Source organism: Peromyscus californicus, unplaced genomic scaffold (assembly GCF_007827085.1).
Source record: "Peromyscus californicus insignis strain IS unplaced genomic scaffold, ASM782708v3 Scaffold_9__1_contigs__length_137607984, whole genome shotgun sequence".
NCBI classification, from domain to species: domain Eukaryota; kingdom Metazoa; phylum Chordata; class Mammalia; order Rodentia; family Cricetidae; genus Peromyscus; species Peromyscus californicus.
In genome coordinates, this window is record NW_026294617.1 from 96,058,221 (window position 1) to 96,075,920 (window position 17,700).

The 17,700-nt window shown below is 38.9% G+C and overlaps 2 protein-coding genes across 3 annotated transcripts in view; both read left to right on the forward strand.

Annotated features, from left to right (window-relative positions):
- The window catches only part of Dpyd (dihydropyrimidine dehydrogenase), an 849,077-nt gene that overhangs the window by 300,109 nt on the left and 531,268 nt on the right, over positions 1-17,700 (forward strand). The gene's annotated exons all lie outside the window — the stretch shown is intronic.
- LOC128105377 (translation machinery-associated protein 7-like) lies at positions 8,847-9,140 on the forward strand. The gene has a single exon (XM_052730493.1). The coding sequence runs from the start codon at positions 8,847-8,849 to the stop codon at positions 9,039-9,041; it is 195 nt and encodes a 64-aa protein (XP_052586453.1). The 3' UTR covers positions 9,042-9,140.

Consider the following 17,700-nt stretch of genomic DNA (forward strand, 5'->3'; position numbering starts at 1 on the left):
ATAGATTGACGGGCTTTGGTTCCAGTTAAAGGAATTGCAAGCAATTGCAACTAGATGGATGAGATTAGATTGGGTCCTGAGGGGCTTGTCTTTGTCCCTAAAAATCCTGGTATTGTCAGTTACACTGGGTCCAGACATGAATAGGCTTTGTTCTGACACCATTCTGTAAGCTTTGTGGAAACGCGGTGCCTACTGTGGCCACCAGTGTCAAATACTGAGAAGTGTCCCCTCGCCTCTATCCTTCCATTTTATTCTTTGAACCTTCTGAGACATCTATTGGCATCTTTCACATGTTTTGTCTCATGGTTTGAGGCATTTTCTTCTGCCTCACCAGTGAATTCACTGGTCTCATGAGGAATTACTGCTTTGCCATCTTCAGAGCACGACTAATCTCTTTAGCTATTTTTTTTTTGTTTCAATGCTTATATTTTAGTTCTATTATTTTATAGCAATGATTTTTTTCATCTAGTTTCTACCTTTTTGTGTCATAAGTTGTTGCTGTATTTTGGAGAAAAACATTCACCGTGTCATTTTCCAGTTTGAGTACTGACATACTGGTTTTAAAGTTTCTGCCAGCATTCTACAATTGAATTATTTTTGTAAGTTCATGATTCAAAAACTGATGTAGTTCATAGTTTTATTGTGGTTCATAGATGTTGCAGTTGGCTAAGACTGCTTACTTGCTTCTCTCCCTTAGCAGATTGCACCTGATTTTCTGGTAAAATGGAAACTAGACCACAGAAAAGAGTCTTTTAGATCAGATCCTGTTTGAATCATCTGGTTCTTGTGTCCTAAATATGTGATATCTTCAGCAATCCCCCCCCCCCCCGCCCCCCAGTGCTCCTGATAGCCAACCATGGGCAACATCTATATTTTATATTGTTTTGGGAATCATTTGGACTACATGAACAAGCCATTTGAAAGGAGATTTTTTCTTGCCTATCAGGCTGATTTTTAATGAAGCTTTAAAATATGTGCTGCTTTTTTACTTACATATCTGTCCTCATCTCTATGGCCCACTCCTTGACTAGTGGTTCTGTCTCTTTAGCCCCTCCCTTTCTGTGGTCCTGAGTCAGGGTGTTGATGGGGTCAGAATCTACCTTCTCAAAACAACACTGCTTTAACCTGTAGGTCTATTGAGAAGGTTCTGTATCCATAATCTGATACACCTAAATTCAAAGTACAAAATTCTTTGTCTTTTCACAGTAGAGGAAACTCCACACTTGTGATGGCAAGTCAACACCAAAATGCAGTCTCATCAACAAACTTTCCTAAAATGTCTACATCCAGTCTTAGTCATTTCCCCTGTGGTGAAGGATCACCAGTCTAAATGCTTGAGTTTTGCTTCTCTTTTATAAGCTCATCTTCATGCAAAGAGTAAGGGTTTTCTTTTTCTTCCTTAAGCTTAGCCCAGGCTATAAATGAGATGATGTCTAAAGTAAACAGCAATAAAATCAAAGTTGTAATAATCCTTTGTCTTGGTTGCCTTTTGTTAGTGTAATTCACAGGCTCCCATAGACAGGATCTGAGGATGGAGGAAAAATTTCCATTCTTACATGCTAATTGTGTGTCTGATAGTGTCTACGACAGTCGGTGGACAGACATCTTGGTTTGGTTAATAATGAAAAGACTATTCCCATTGTCTCTTATGGTCTCTGGCCCACATCTTGAAATGATGTCATATTCCAGTTAGTGAGGTGGCAGCAATTTCACTTCTAAGCTTTCAGGGAGACACTAGTTCAAGCTACCCATCTTAATTTTAGTGCCGTTTACTTAGTAGAAGTTTTAGTATATTTTACTACCCTACTTATCTGTCTCATGCCGTGGGCCAGATAATCTTTACCTGTTTGGCCATCACTTGTTTGTGTGTTTGTTTGTTTTGACTTTTTCATTTACACATTTTGTTCTGACTTTCTTATTTAACTTAAGGTATTGCTGACATAGCCTGCCTTGACCCACAATAGCTCAAAATGGTGTTTGACTTCAGTTCAGCTTGACTTTCAAGAACCTTAAATATTTTTCTCGGAGGTTCCAAATCAAAAACCTTGTAATTAGTAAGACACCAAAGGAGGTTGTATGATTTGTACAGATTTGATGGAGTTGAAATTATGTGTTAGAACAACTTCTACTTTTTCTAGCTGGATAGATGCCAGGAATAGTATTCTTAGCAGTGTGTATTCTATCTCTATCCTTAGGCTCTTAAAGACCATCTGAGATTAATTAGCAATTGTACAAACATTCAACATTCTCAAACAGTTTTGAGTATTTTTGCCTTAAAACAGTCAATCCTCCCATGCAAAAATATGATGTTATAGATTATAATATGAAGGTAATGTCATCTATAAGTATGTTTAAAAAAATCTAGAGGCTATAATTTTGCCAAAAGCAACAAGCAGCTATTTTTAAAAAAGGTTGCATCCCACATATCTGTAGTACTCACACTTGTAAAAATCAGACAGTAAAATTGGGACTATTGTTTGGCTTCAAACTTCTCCAGTGAGAATCAAAATAATAATGATAAATAGCCATGTCCCAGTATGACTAATAGTCCAAGATGGGCTTTTAGCATGCTGTATATCTTAAAATACTTTGTGAAGCTCATCCATGCTTGTGTTTTCAAACAAGTTCAGATAGATATCTGTAAGATCTGCAAGCAGCATGACTAATTATCCCTAAATGCATTTATCATTAAATAAACCTCACAGGAGACAGAACGATTGTTTATTTTAGCAGTATAAGACTGGGGATGGTAGATCGCTCTAGAACATGGGATTACATTGCCAGAATGGCACTATTTATTAAGCTATGATAACGCTAATGTTCCTCTTTGATGTATAGCATGTGCGACTTCAGCCGAACTTGTAGAGAGCCTTAAGGATGTTTCATTGAACATTTAGTATGGCAGCCAGCCAGAATACATTTAGCTTAAGCCCAGATGACGGGCTGGTAATGAGGTAGTGATTGATGACCACAGCTTCCTTATGAAAACCTGCTTGATATGCTGGGGGGGATGCATTGCTGACGCTTTTCATTTCCCTCCCTGTTCTATTAGTTATTTTTACTGTAGGAGTTACATGGACTTGGGCTTATGCATTCTTGGTATCACTTTTAGATTACAATCGAACTGTGGTGTGGAATTTTAGAAGTCCAGCCCTGTGGCTATATTTATGTATAATTCAAATCTCAATTTCAAAGGAGTCTTTAAAAATCACTTGAAAAAACTAGAAATGTCTTATCCATAAAATACTCTAATATTCTTATTTTGCATCTTTTTAATGTTATAATCATTCTGACTTCTTTCTTCCCACACCCCATGGTGTGAGGAAGCTCTTCTCAGCCTCAGAACTTCAAAGGAAAAAAAAAAACCAATTGTCCAAATTATTAAATACAAAGACCCTATTTTCAATTCTTCACACATTTTAGTGGTGTGCATGTTTGTATCTTTTCCTGAATAAAACATGGAAACATTATTAATTCATGTCTATTTGTATATATGAAACCGCCCTGTCTTCATTGCGAATGGAATGTTCCTTTTTGCCTCTAATCTACGTCTTTGTTGCCTTATGCATTTGCTGTCTTCTGTGTCCACATCAATCACTTCCCACATTGGTTTCACAGAAGCCCTGGTGATTAGAAAACGCCACTTTCCAGAATGACCACTCTGGGTGCCTACTGACCTGGGCCAAGGTGGAGAGAAGGCCCTAGATTAACATTTCACCCGCAATAAATCTTGCTTGTTGAAATGCCAACAACAAATAGCGTTTCCCAAGATTGACAAGAGAAAATAAACTACCCGTCTGTCCGCTTTGATCCTGGCTAGCTGGGCTTTCAATTTTATCTGTCAGAAGAGAGTCTGTGCCCTTTTGTTGCCTTGAAGCCATCATTCTTCTGGGGTTAGAGTGACCCAACGCTCAAAACTCCTGCTCACAAACCATCCCTGGAGCTGCTCGAGCAGCATAAGTTTGAAGCGATAGGCTACCCAGCTGAGAAACCAAGAGGCCACATTTTGTGTGGCTGCATGAGAAACTCGTTCTGTGAGGATATTTTTGTGGTTGTTTCAGGTACTCTCATGTCTTCAGTTATTTAAGTTATCATATAAGACCTGGAACGAAACAAATGGAGACGATGGGAGTATTAATGTGCCATTGAGGTTTGACTTGTCTCTCAAAGCCTTTGATAATACTTCCTATTGACAGGCTGTGTAAACAGCAAGAAGTTGTATTGCCCCTATAATTCTTTCCTCCCCAACAAAAATAGTATCAGATTTAGTGTTGCACCAAAGTAGAAGACATATCCCTTCCGATTATAGACTTTATCTTTTATTAATAAGTTGCTAACCACTGTTACCACCAAAACATACTTTCTTCATGGAGATAAAGAAAGTTGTTATTAACTTGGAAAAGTTTCCAGTGGCAAAAATTTGACCTAAAATTAATTATTTACAAGTTTCGTAGAAAGACTCCCTAAGTCAGTGCTGCAGCTGAGAAACAAAACAGCTTGAAGCGGACAGAAACACTAGGCTCCGAGGTCCTGAAGAAGCAGAGGTCCAGGCCCTGATGAGCTTGGAGTTGCAGGAGAGAGAGCAGGGGCAGAATACTCAGAGGGAGGAGTGAGCCTCCTAAGAGGGGTCTGGAAGGATCTCGAATCAGAATAACTGGGAAGTCTGAGAGAAAAGGAGTAGTGGTAAATTGGGCACTGAGAGAGAGGGAGACAGAAAAACCCTATTGAAAGGAACTTAGAAAGCAAAATAAACAATCAAATGGAAGTATATGTTTAGGAGAGATATGAAAGATTAATCAGAAGATATTTTACAAAAAATTTTAAAGTGAACTATCAAAATTGTTAACCATAAGAATATTGCATTTCAGTTACATTTAGCATATCTGTTTTGTTTAACTTTACTCCCACAGCTCCAAGGCTGTAGACTTTTTACTGTCTCTATTTTACAGGAGAATTGTAAAATGGTTTGTGTCGTCACAATGTTGCATAATTCCTAATTTCTAAAACTCAGTAAGTTTGCTAAATATGTTGATAAAGGAGGAATGCTCATATTTTATTTATATTTTTTTCTTGAATGGGAGGTGGGATAATCTTTTAAATAGGTTTGTCAGAAACAGCCTACCTTGGGAGGGTCATTTGTGTACGTTAATTTCATGAGAGCACCAGGTATGATTGTTTTCTTCCATTTGATAAAATATGGCTCCATCAAAGTAAATAAGGGGAAGTATGGAAGTCCAAAGGGAGGACAACAGCCTGCATGATTATGGATGCCCCTATGTGCACAAGCTACCCTGGGGTAGGTAACGTGAGTCATTTGTCCTTAGAGCATCATAGCATACATAGCATATTCTTTTAACTTATTCCCTTTCCTGTCTCACCTTCCTGCATCCTAACAGTTGTTTTCTAGTATTGTCTCCAAAACAAATACTTGAACTTACTCATCCTATGCACTGCTTGTTGGAGAACCCATGCCAAGACTATGGTGGCAATGTGAGTGGTAGGAATTTGCCACATTTGATTTCTTGTTCAAGGGTGAGACTCAAGAGCTTCATTGATAGGTTAAAGGTGACATAGAAGGAAGTCAGAAAATCAAAGAAATAAGGGATTGGCTTTTGAAAAAAGATAACTATTGTAAAGACTCCTAATAACTTCTAACTTGTGTGTTTGCCAATTGCTAGGCACACTTTTAAACTTATTAAACATGCCAATCAAAGCAGCTGTTCGTGAATCTTCAGCCTCATGTGTCTTTGGTCCTTCAGCACACGTGTAGCAGCTGGGATTTGAATCCAGGTATCTAGTTTCAGAGACTGAACACATATCCTCTGTGCTTTTTGCACTGCTAATATACCCATAGTCTTACATTAATATTCATTAGCCCTTTCTTTTTTTATATATAATGAAGTTGTATTTCTGAATTTCTTGTTCTTCTAGGTATTTTTGTACACATACATATATAACATGTAACACATTTTAGAAATCTATGTGGAACTTGGGTACCATTTCACAAACTGTGACCTGTCTCATCTCATAAAAATTATGAAGAGGTAATATTGTTATCATCGCCATTAGCAAGGATGCTAAGTGGTGCTGAATTTCCTATAATTAACTGTTATTTGATAAGATTGTTTCAGAGCATTATGGGATGCTTTGCTGCAAGATCTAAAACAGCAGGCAGAATATATAGAATGCCAAAGGCATCATTTCTTGTTTTTAACGAGTTTCCAAATAACAGTTTAACTGTTCATGTCTGGGAATATTTTCACTGTCACCCAGACAATAAGGGAGTCACTGTGTATAGTGGGTGTTATGTGAGGGTATAAAATATATTGAGCAAAGTTGTGGTTATGTTAAAATCAAGGCCTAGGAGCGAGTGATGAAGGCATGTAGATAATAAACTGAAGGAATGTGGCCACAGATAGGTAGGAGTCACGAGGATATACAGAGAGTAGGCTAAAGATTACTAAAGCAAATGTATCGTCCTCAACCCCAGATCAGAGACTGAGCCTACTGTAGTGACAGGATGGATAAACCCCTTCTGGATATGGACCATGAGCATGACCCAGATTTTATTGATATCCACCCTCCCTTTTAGTATCTATGTAATTTTTATATCCTAAATTTGGCTCAAAAAATGTCTCTGTAATGGGAACCTGTATTTGTAGTATTATTCTCATTATCATAGCACAGGTACATCTCTTCTCCCTCCTCTATACTTACAATATAGCGTACAAACTGGTTTTGCTAAGGATAGCATCAAAGGTCATGAGCATGTCCCTCAAAGCCCTTTATAAGTTTGCCTTGTGGACTCAATGTTCTAACCATAACATGATTTACTTTGTGTACTTCATATGATATTTATATATAGTATTATCTAATGTTTTCAGTGACATCATGTCACATAATAATCTGTGGATAATATGCAATCACGTGAGATTATTTTAGCTGGAGAAATGTCTGAGGATTCAGTGTCCCATGTGAAGGGAATCTGTGACCTTCAGTGCAATATTGACTGTCAGAAGTGAAGTAGGGATTGTGCAAATCATGAAGCTGTAGGCTTGTGACAAAGGACTCCATACATGGCCACAGTAGTGCTACATCAAGGAAAGCAAAGGGACATACACTTCTCCTGGGAGATGTCTTTCTGCAGGCTATGACTATGCGTTGCTCCCATTGGTTAATAAATAAAGCTGCATTAGTCTATGGCAGGGCAGAATGGAACCAGGAGGGAAATCCAAGAGAGACTAAGAGAAGAAAGGTGTAGACAGAGGAGAGGCTCCAAGCTGCTACTAGGAGAAGCAAGATCTGAGAGAACAGTTAATGCCATGAAGCCATGTGGCAAAACATAGATTAATGGGAATGGGTTGACTTAAGTTGTAAGAGCTAGCTAGCAAGAAGCCTGAACCATAGACAATAGAGTAATTAATATTAATCTTCTGAGTGATTATTTTATAAGCGGCTGTGAGAGCTCAGGTGGGAGAGATTTGTCGGGACTGCAGGGCTAAGCAGAGAAACTTCCCCCTACACACTTCCTGCTACTTAGGGGACCTGGGGAGATGCAGAACAGAAGAATGACCTGGGGAAAACACCTAAATAAACTGAGTTACTCCTGAGTTACTCCACGAGTGGTGGCCTCGTGTTCTTGCTGTGCTATAGAGCACAGAGGACCTGCCAGCATGCAGCACTTCAGATCCCTGAGAGACAAATGTAAGTTCCATGCTTTAGTATTTATTACATATCTAAAATTGTTAGCATTGACGCTGAAATTCAGTGTCTTCTGAGTTAAAGCACATGGGATTTATGGCAAAACTCTGGATCTAAAACTTAGTAGATCATTTCCTTGTTCTGTAGACTGTTTTCCAACCAATGGATATACAGAAATCCTAAGTAATGCAGTGGCATTAGGAAACGGAACAGTGTGGGGAGGGTTGAGCTGTGAGTCTAAATGTCTCAAGGGCAGACCAGTGTTCCTGAAAGAGAAGCTCTGGGGGGCTTTCTGAGCCTGTTATCTATGTATGGAGATGCAAGAAGGTGGTGATTTGCAGGTAAACAGCAAAAGGCACCCACTGGAAGTGGAGCGTGCTGGCTGCACCTCAACTCACACATGTAACCCCTGGAACTCTAGGAAATAGTCTTCTGTTATGGATTAGCCTCTTGGCCTGTTCTGCTTTGTTATAGCTGCCAGAACCGACTAAAATGCCTCCAAAATATGTTTCATTTTTTTCTTTTTATTGAAAATAGATTCTTTTCTCATGAACAAGACCCTGATTATAGTTTCTCTTCCCTCTACTACTCCCAGTTTCTCCTCCCCTCCCCTTCTTTCCCCTCCAGATCCACTCCCTTTCTCTCTATTTTAAAGCTCTGTTTTCATTTGAAATAAACTAAGCATCCTTATATATTTCATTAAGATGCTTTGGGAATGTAAGGCCCCCAGAAAATAGGTGACACATAATATGTATTTTAAGAATGAAAGTCCTATCCTAACTCTGTTCCCTTTCTGTGTCTTTTCACTTTGACAATTATCACTCCAACACATGAGGAAGGCATGCTAAGACTTGATTGCTCCCACCTGCGAAAATACTATAAATAATGAATGATACCAATTTCACATTGTGTTGGAAGACTGATACTTATGCTGGGAAATATATGCATCTGGTTTAGAAGCAATAAAAGCAGAGATGTGAGGTTGAAAATGCACTTCAGTTAGACCAAGTTTTTTGTAGAAGCAAAAAACCTCACCTCTGCCTTCTCTCCCTGTCACTTGAAGTAAATGACTGCATTCATTGTAAGTATTTACTTCCATATTCATTAAGATGAACAGATAAATTTAAAATACTCCAAATTTGGCCATGTCGGGCCGTGAAGGTGGCAAAAAGAAGCCCCTGAAACAGCCCAAGAAGCAGGCCAAGGGGATGGACGAGGAAGATAAGGCTTTCAAGCAGAAACAAAAAGAGAAGCAGAAGAAACTCGAAAAGCTAAAAGCCAAGGCTGTGGGCAAGGGACCCCTGGCCATAGATGGAATTAAGAAATCTGGCAAAAAGTAAGCTGTTCCTTATATCTGAGATGATGGTGACCCTCTTCCATTCCTATTTAAACATCTGGATTCCCTGCCATAATATCTTTGCCACCTACAGCTACAATGAAGTGTTACCCTGGAAACATCTGGATTCCCTGCCATAACATCTTTGCCACCTGTAGTCAGAATGAAGTGTTATTCTGGAGCCTGTTGTACATTGTAATAAACTTTAAAAAAATAATAAATAATAATAGAGTGGCTCATTGTCTCTAGTGTTCAGCAATTCCTACCTCAGCTGTGAATTTAAAGTAAACCCAGTCTGAAATCCTATCAGAGCTGCTTCATCTCTATTGTACTCTGAATTCTGTATCACTTTGAATTAATTAAACCAACTCATTAAAAAGCAAAAAAAAAAAAAAAATACTCCAAATTTGGTGTATTCCTTCAACCAATGCTTATGTATTCATAAAGTATTTTTTTTTCATATCACAGATAGAGCAGTCTGTAAGAAAGAGCAGTCTCTGACATCCCATTGTTCTCAGTTGGGTAGATACAGGAGTCATGATCACAAACTTTCTCATCATGAATCCTTGAGGTGACTCAAAAAGGCAATGACGTGTTTGTGTGGAAAGATTTGTCATCTGCCACATCCCACAAGAACTCCCTCCTCCATTTTCCAGGCATAAGCAAGGCTGTCAAATGAGTGCATGAGGCTACAAAATTCAGAACAGGCCATTGTTGTTTCATAACTGACTTATTTTGCCAGGATTGTTGTAACAAAACACCACAAATTGGGGGCTGAAACAACAAAATTTTATTTTCCTACAATTCTAGAAATGGTGAGCTCAGGGTGTGTGTGTGTGTGTGTGTGTGTGTGTGTGTGTGTGTGTGTATGTGTGTGTATGTGTGTGCTCCCACACACTCAGACCTCTCACTTTGCCTACAGGTGATCACTTACCTTGTGTGTTCATGCTGTCTATCTGCTGTGTATATCTGTCTTCATTTCCTCTTCCTTTCGGTGCACCTGTAACAGTGGACTCTCTCCAAAGTGACCGAGATTTATATGAATTCTTAAGGATCATTTCTGCAAATATGGTCACTGTACTCTATTCTGAAGGTACTGAAGATTGGGGCTTCTACCTATGAATTTGGGAAATATATAACTGGTACTTCTCTGTGCATCTAACATCAATCTGTCAGCATTTTATAACTATTTTTTAAGACCATTTTTCCTACTACTATAATCCAGGATCATATAAACAGTAGTTCTTACAGAATGCCATCAGAGTTTGTTTTTGTTGTTGTTGTTGTTTTTGTTTTGTTTTATTTTATTTTTTGTTATGGTTTGAATGTATCCCTTTATGGTTCACTTATTTAAATTGAAATTTAAATATTTACTTACTATTTTATATGTAGCTGTGTGTCTTCATGGTTGTGAGAGCACTACAGATGTGCAAGAGCCCATAGGTGCCAGAGGGGGCATCGAATCACCTGGAATTGGAGTGGCATGCAGTTGTAAGCTGCCATATGTGTGGGTGCTGGTGACTGAACCTGTGTCTTCAGTAAGAGCCATGCATTTTCTCAATCGCTGAGCCCTCTCTCTAGCCCCCATTTGTTCAAATTTTAGCAATAAATATAGAAGTATGCAGAAGCAGGGCACTTAAGAAGTGTTTGGTTGTGAGAACCTAGCCTCTTTGAATGGACTGATAACACTTTGGAGGGTTCTCCTGAGTCTAAAGAGAATCTGCTCCTCTTTCCCTTACCTGCATTTACTTCTTTGGTTCTTACTCCGTGCTGTGATAGACTATCAAGCATCCCTCTGCAGACAGCAGTTACTAGGATCATAATCTGATGCTTCCCAACATTGACATTCATAACCCAAACAGAAGACTATCAAGCATCCCTCTGCAGACAGCAGTTACTAGGATCATAATCTGATGCTTCCCAACATTGACATTCATAACCCAAACAGACTTTCTCTCATAGACAACCCATTCACAGTGATTCAATTATAGCCACAGAAAACAGGTTCAGCGAGTCCATAGGCCTAGAATCGTCTTTCTTACTAGTTAAAAATTATCATTAATCATGATTTTGATCAAAAGGCCTTAAAATATTATAAAGTTCTGACTATGAGCCCTTGTGAACAATTGAACACCACAGTATGGCAAACATATTTCTTGTTAATTCTGTTAGCAATGATCTGTGTTGTACATTAGAAAACCTCTTTCATCGTTTATAATTGCCTACCTCTAACACATTTATAGTAGTTTATAATAATCCACCTTTAATGATTAATAACAGTTCATAATTCCCCACCTCTACTGCTCTGAATGAGACCCCCTGCTTGCTCCTCTCAGGGAAAAATCACCAGGGATCTCACTTTGACATTTCATATTGCCTTCTCCGTATTGCTTGACCCTCCGGGACATTGTGCCTAATGTTTATCCTCCTTCACCATCTTTGGCTTTGCTTCTTGGTAGTGTTCACTTGCTTCCTGAGTCACTGGCCATGGCCAGTGCCCTTGGACTAACTGCAAACAAGTCCAGTTTGCGGAGAACCCGAATGTCCCCTATATGATGGCACAGTGTCTTGGAAAGTGGTCTTCACTTTCTACCTTGTATTTTTCATACATTTTGCTCTCTGTATTATCTTTCCTCTCAGCATCACTTGTGAAAAACCATAGTGCTTTTTGTAATTCTCTGAAAATGCTGTCCATTTCACAAAGTCCTTCTACCATCTCTCTTTATCTTGTCTTCCGTTCCTGATTTGGGCCACACTGTGAAATGCATAATTTAATATTCGTGATGTATCTGGTATTGCATACTCTACTGAAACTTAATGCTATTTAATCTCTTCTTCATTACTATTTGTTAGTAAGTGTCTTTAAATATTAGAATATTTTAGATGTATATAATTACTAGGAAGATATTACCATTTGGTGTATGTTCCAGGTTTCTCTTTTAGTGTTAATCTCATGTTTTTATACTATATGTTTTATAATTGATACATTGGTATTAATACTTCGTTACTAACTAACTTGGTGTTTTGCTCATATTTCCTATTTTTTTTGCCTAATATCATTTTAATATTTGTGGACTCCAGTCCCATTTTGCACACGTTTTTGTGCTCTTCTTGGTTGTTACAGCACCTTGTATTTTGCTTATTTTAGACTACCTTGATAGTCTAGAAGATTTCATGGCAGGTTCTTAAAATTGTTATTAGCATGACATTTCATAAATGCTCTCAACTTGCCTTGTCGTGACTCATATTAACATCAATCACCTGGCTATAATAGTCTGTATTATGATTCTAAATCATAAAGTGTCTGTTTATTCTATTTTTTCTTTTTTCAGTGTTTGTCACTATGAGTAGGTCATACTTAAGTGAGGCTTGTTCTGCACTTCCTTGAGATCAGGGTAATTATGTAATTACTTCCAATATGCTTGGGTATTTTTCCATTCTGCCTACTAAAAATTGGTATGCTACTGCTACTCAGATTTCATAACTATGACAAAACTCCTGAGAAAATTATTGTAGAAAAGGAGTAGTTTTTATCTTGTCACTTATTTCCAAAGTTTTCAATAATGGTTACTTGGCAACATTGTTTTCACCCTGGGATGAGACTGTATATGTGGCAGGGAGCTTGTAATGGAACAAAAGTGATCACTCCACGGAAGCTGGAAAGTGGAGAGAGGAAGAGGTTGGAGTCCTAATGTCCCCTTCAGGAACACACCCACAGTAGTCTGATATCCTAGGCTCTACCTTCTAAAGGTCCTACAGGCTGGTGACCAAGGCTTCAACACATGGGTCTCTTAAGGGAGACTCCAGACCTAAACTATAGCAACTTGGTTAGCTAAATGTAAAGTACTATCTTGTTATACAGTTCTTTTTTTTTTTTTTTTTTTTTTGGTTTTTCGAGACAGGGTTTCTCTGTGTAGCTTTGCGCCTTTCCTGGATCTCGCGCTGTAGACCAGGCTGGCCTCGAACTCACAGAGATCCGCCTGCCTCTGCCTCCCGAGTGCTGGGATTAAAGGCGTGCGCCACCACCGCCCGGCCCGTTATACAGTTCTTATAAAAAGCTTTTGCTTTTTTTTTTTTTTTTTTTTTTTTTGCATTTACAAGTAGAAGACTATAAAAAATAAAATAATCTCTGGAGAGATGACTTGGGTCAGCAGTTAAGAGCACCTACTTCTCTTCCAGAGGCCCCACATGGTTTGCCCCTGAACCCTTAGTGCTCCAGAGATCGAAACAGGAGGGTCTCTGGAGCCTGTTGGCCAGATAGCCACCTGTTAGTAAACCAGTGAGCTCCAGATTCAGGGAAAGGAGAGAAAATGTCTCAAATAGTAATTTGGAAATCAATAGAAGGAAACAACCAGTGAGAATCTCTGGCCTCCATGCACCTGTTCACACTGTGTGCATGTACCCACTCATAAATAACCATGAATGAGTACATTTACAGGACACAGAAGAGCAAGTTTAAAGAGAATGTTGTTTCTATATGATGAAATATATGAAATAATGAACACTATAACAGACAAATGCAGATTTCTGATTTCTAAAATTATAAACTCCTTGAAGTTCAAATGAAGTACGTTTCTTGAAGACCCAATTTACCTAGTTTAAGAAGACAAAATGGTCCTCAACAGCATGTGAGGTTTTGCTTGTGGGAAATCTGAGCACATTCAGAGAATCTGGAAACACCAGGAAATGCAGAAATTTGAGATTGGCATCCTGTGTGTCACTTGGAATAGGGACTGGAGCTGAGTGAGACTCAGGGTGAAAATTCCCAAGTTCCTCTGCTTTTTCCCACTTTGGCTAGGAGACTTGGTGAAACTTCAAAATTTAATTAAAAGAACGTCTAAAAATAGTTTTTGAACCTTCCTTCCTCCCTTCCCTTCCCTTCCCCTCCCCTTCCTTCCTTCCTTTCTTTCTTTCTTTTTTTCTTTTTTCTTCTTTCTTTTTTCTTTCTTTCTTTCTTTCTTTCTTTCTTTCTTTCTTTCTTTCTTTCTTTCTTTCTTTCTTTCTTTCTTGTATTTAGAGTCAGTCATGGCAATCACAGATGTTTGAATTTGATTTAACTTCCCCAAATCTATTTTTCAACATGCGAAAAAGCTGTCAAACTATATAGACATAAATGCCACTGGCAACATTTCGAGACATTAAGCCCAGAAAACAATGTTGTCCTATTAAAAAAATATCCATTTACTAGAGTTCCTTTCAGATTTCCTAGAAACTAAATTAAATTAGCAAGTGAAAATGCATGAATACATGGAAGCAGGAAAGATACCAATAAATGAAGAAACCAAAACTTTTCAATGGTAAAAGAAACGTAGCCAGTACGTGGTAGATGCTAGTTAGGATTACAACCTAGAGACAATGGATGGAGCTTTTCTCTGCCTTTCTGGAACCCATTAAAAAGAAAAGTAAATTGCCCTTTCAGAACATTCTAAGTAGTCACATTGTAGCAGGAATCTTAAAAGTTCTTATTAATAAAAACAAACCTGGAGCCAGGTATTGGGGTGAAGGCTGAACGATCAGAGAAGCAGAACAAGCCACAGCTTCCTCATCTTGACTGTTCCTCAGCTGATCCTGTTTCCTCAAACTGGAAGCCTCTGAGTCCTCATCCAAATGAATCTCAGCTGAATTGCTGCTCAAAAGTCTGAATGCTTAACCAGGCCAAATGCTCCTTGTTCCTGGTCCTTCACGCCTTATATATCTTTCTGCCTTCTACCATCACTCCCTGGGATTAAAGGCTCACGTTCTGGGATTAAAGGCGTGAGTCACCATGCTTGGCTGTATCCATTTCTGCCTAGCTCTGCCTCCCAAGTGCTGGTATTAAAGGCGTGTGCTACCACTGCCTATCCTATATGTTTAATATTGTGGCTCTTCTGTCTATAACCCCAGGTAATTTTATTAGGGTGCACAATATTTCGTGGAACACAATACCACATCACATAGTCCAGTTTTGTGGAAAGTAACTTTTATCTCTGTCTATTGTTATCATATGGTGAATAAATTTGAATCAGATAGCACTGCATTTAAGCTTGTCAACCAGCATTTCCATGTGATCATAAATGAGTAGTACTTGAAAATAATTTAGCACAAATTCATTAAACTAAGAATAGAGTTATAAGGCAATCTGTCAAAAAAAAAGAATGTTGCAACTGTCAGTCAAGTTGAAACCAAACAGTTGATCACATTTCTATAGAATATCAGATTTTAAAAATTGCCAATCTAAGTGAAATAAAATTCTTAAAACATTAGCAAATGATGTCCTCTTGATAACAGCTCAGCAATGTGAAATGTTTTTACCTTTTACCATCTGGTGTATCACCCATCACATACAAACAAAGATAATGACAAATAATGACAACAACCTTCATTGGGATGATTTTTCTGGGTACCAAGAGAAGGCTGCATCCTTGTTGTTTTCTTCTGTCTGCACCAACTATGATATGATCTCGTGTCGTGACCAAAGCTATGACTCTGGCTCTGAGCAGGAACCGGATGCTCCCTTTATAGGGTAAATGCTGGTGCCATGTCTGGGCATTGGTGGTTCACAAGCCTGGTTGTGTGAATTCAAGTCTTACATTCAGTTCTCAAGTACGGCTTCCTGCATTGACTCCAGCAGTGTTGGTCATGGGACAGCTGGGGACTAGGTCCAGACACTGAACTGACTGTCACCTGTCTTTAAAGGGAGAGGTGAAATATGTGCCCAGTGGACTCTGGTTCCTACATAAACAACAAAGGTTGTTTTGAGAAAAATGAACACAGTTGGAAATAACCATATTAAGTGGCTTACATGGACCTCAGAAAGACAAACGTTACATGTTTTCTTGCATTTGTAATTCTTGGATTTTGTATAAATCTATAAAATCATGTATGGCATGAAAGCAGAAATGGAACCGTTTAAGGAAACAAAGGTAACAGTAGGCAACAGTGGGAAAATACGTAGATATAGACTACAGAGATCTGATCAACATGGACATTAATACCTCCATGAAAATGGATTCCTAGAAAACAGTACAACTCACAATGAACATACACCAATGAAAATAAACAATACAAAATTTAATTTTTTTTCTGTAGAACTCTAAGAGACTAGATACACCCACATGCCTAGAGTGCTTAGAAACCCACGTGGAATCTTGACACAGCAATTCCATGTCTAATGAACCAAATAATAAAACCTCAAAGGATGTGTTTCCGTGCCTGCCCTTTCTTTTTCACTTCGTTTGCTAATAATTTATTTTCACATTTTTTAAAATATCTTATTTCAAGGTGAACTGGAACTAGAGAAGGCTGGCTGTTGGGGAAATTTTGAGAAACAATGATTTGAAATGGTGGTTTATTTTTCTTTTTTAAAAATTATATTTGTTTATTTATTTTACATCCCAACCACAGTTTCCCCTCCCTCCCCCCCCATCCCCTTCCCACATCTCCCCTTTGCCCACCATCACCCCCAGTTCATTCCTCTGTTTCTGTTCAGAAAGGGTTAGGCCTTCTATAGATATCAACAAAGCAAAGAAGGCAGGGCAAAGTCTTTTTTTTTTAATCTTCCTTTTTATTCATTTTTTGTGTTTTTCACATCATTTATCTGGATCCCATTAATTTCCCAGTCAATTCATATTTGCCCTCTGCCCTTGCAATACGCCCCCTCCCCCCAAAAAAAAATAAAATTTAAGAGAAAAGAAAGAAAAAGGGGAAAAACTTGTCATTGAAGCTGTAATGTGACACAGGTCATTCAGTAAACTCTTTTATCCATGTATCTTTACTTGCAAGTGTTCATTGCAAAGAGTCATCGCTCTGGTTCGAGGCCTCTGGTTTCTGCTATACTATAGCAGTCCCTCACTGGAACTCCTCTTGGATGTCCTGTTGTTGCCCTGTGGAGCTCAGGCAGCTTTGGGTCTGCAGGTCTAGCCCCTTCACATGCTCCAGCAGATCATAGACGGGGTGGATGTTGGGACTTTTCCTTTTACTTTATGGGTGACAGTACCATGGAGGACTCCTGTACTATACCACCCTCTCCAGATACTTTCCAACTTGGTTCCATAAACCTAATTATCATGCCTGTAGCAGGTGTGGCTGTATTTTGAGTAGCTGAGTGTCAAACAGAGTCGTAGATGTGAGGACAGCTTGAGGCGTTTGCCTTGTCTTCATAAGAATTTTCTCTTTCAAGGTGATCATTGATAAATTGTAGGGTATTTTCTCTAGTATTATTTATCACCTGATGATCTGCTTCCTGCACTGACCTCTGGGTGGAGTCTGGGTTTCTTTGTGTCTCATGTGTTCCTACATGGTGCAGATACTGCACACTAGCAGATTGCTCAACAATGCAAGGATTTAATTATTCTCATTTCTGTCTATGTTCTCCTACCTGATGCCTAGTAACAGACTCCCCTCCACCCCTAGACAGAATCTCTGAGCAAATGCTTGGTAGCTCCTAAAGGCTCCTGGGAGACGCTTCACTCTTACGTTCGATGCATCATCTGGCATGGTGTTCCCTGACATACCTAGAGACCATGGTATTTTTATGGGGCTGGAGAAAGGTTGCATGGTTAAGAGTGCTTGCAGCCGTTCCAGGGGACTCAAGTTCAGTTTACCGTCATCAGATGACACAACCACCTGTAACTTTAGGTCCTGGGGGAACAACCCCTGCTTCCTGCAGATCCACATAATTGTAG

Coding starts and splice junctions, on each gene's coding strand:
- LOC128105377 (XM_052730493.1), top strand. CDS start 8,847: ATGTCGGGCCGTGAAGGTGGCAAAAAGAAGCCCCTGAAACAGCCCAAG.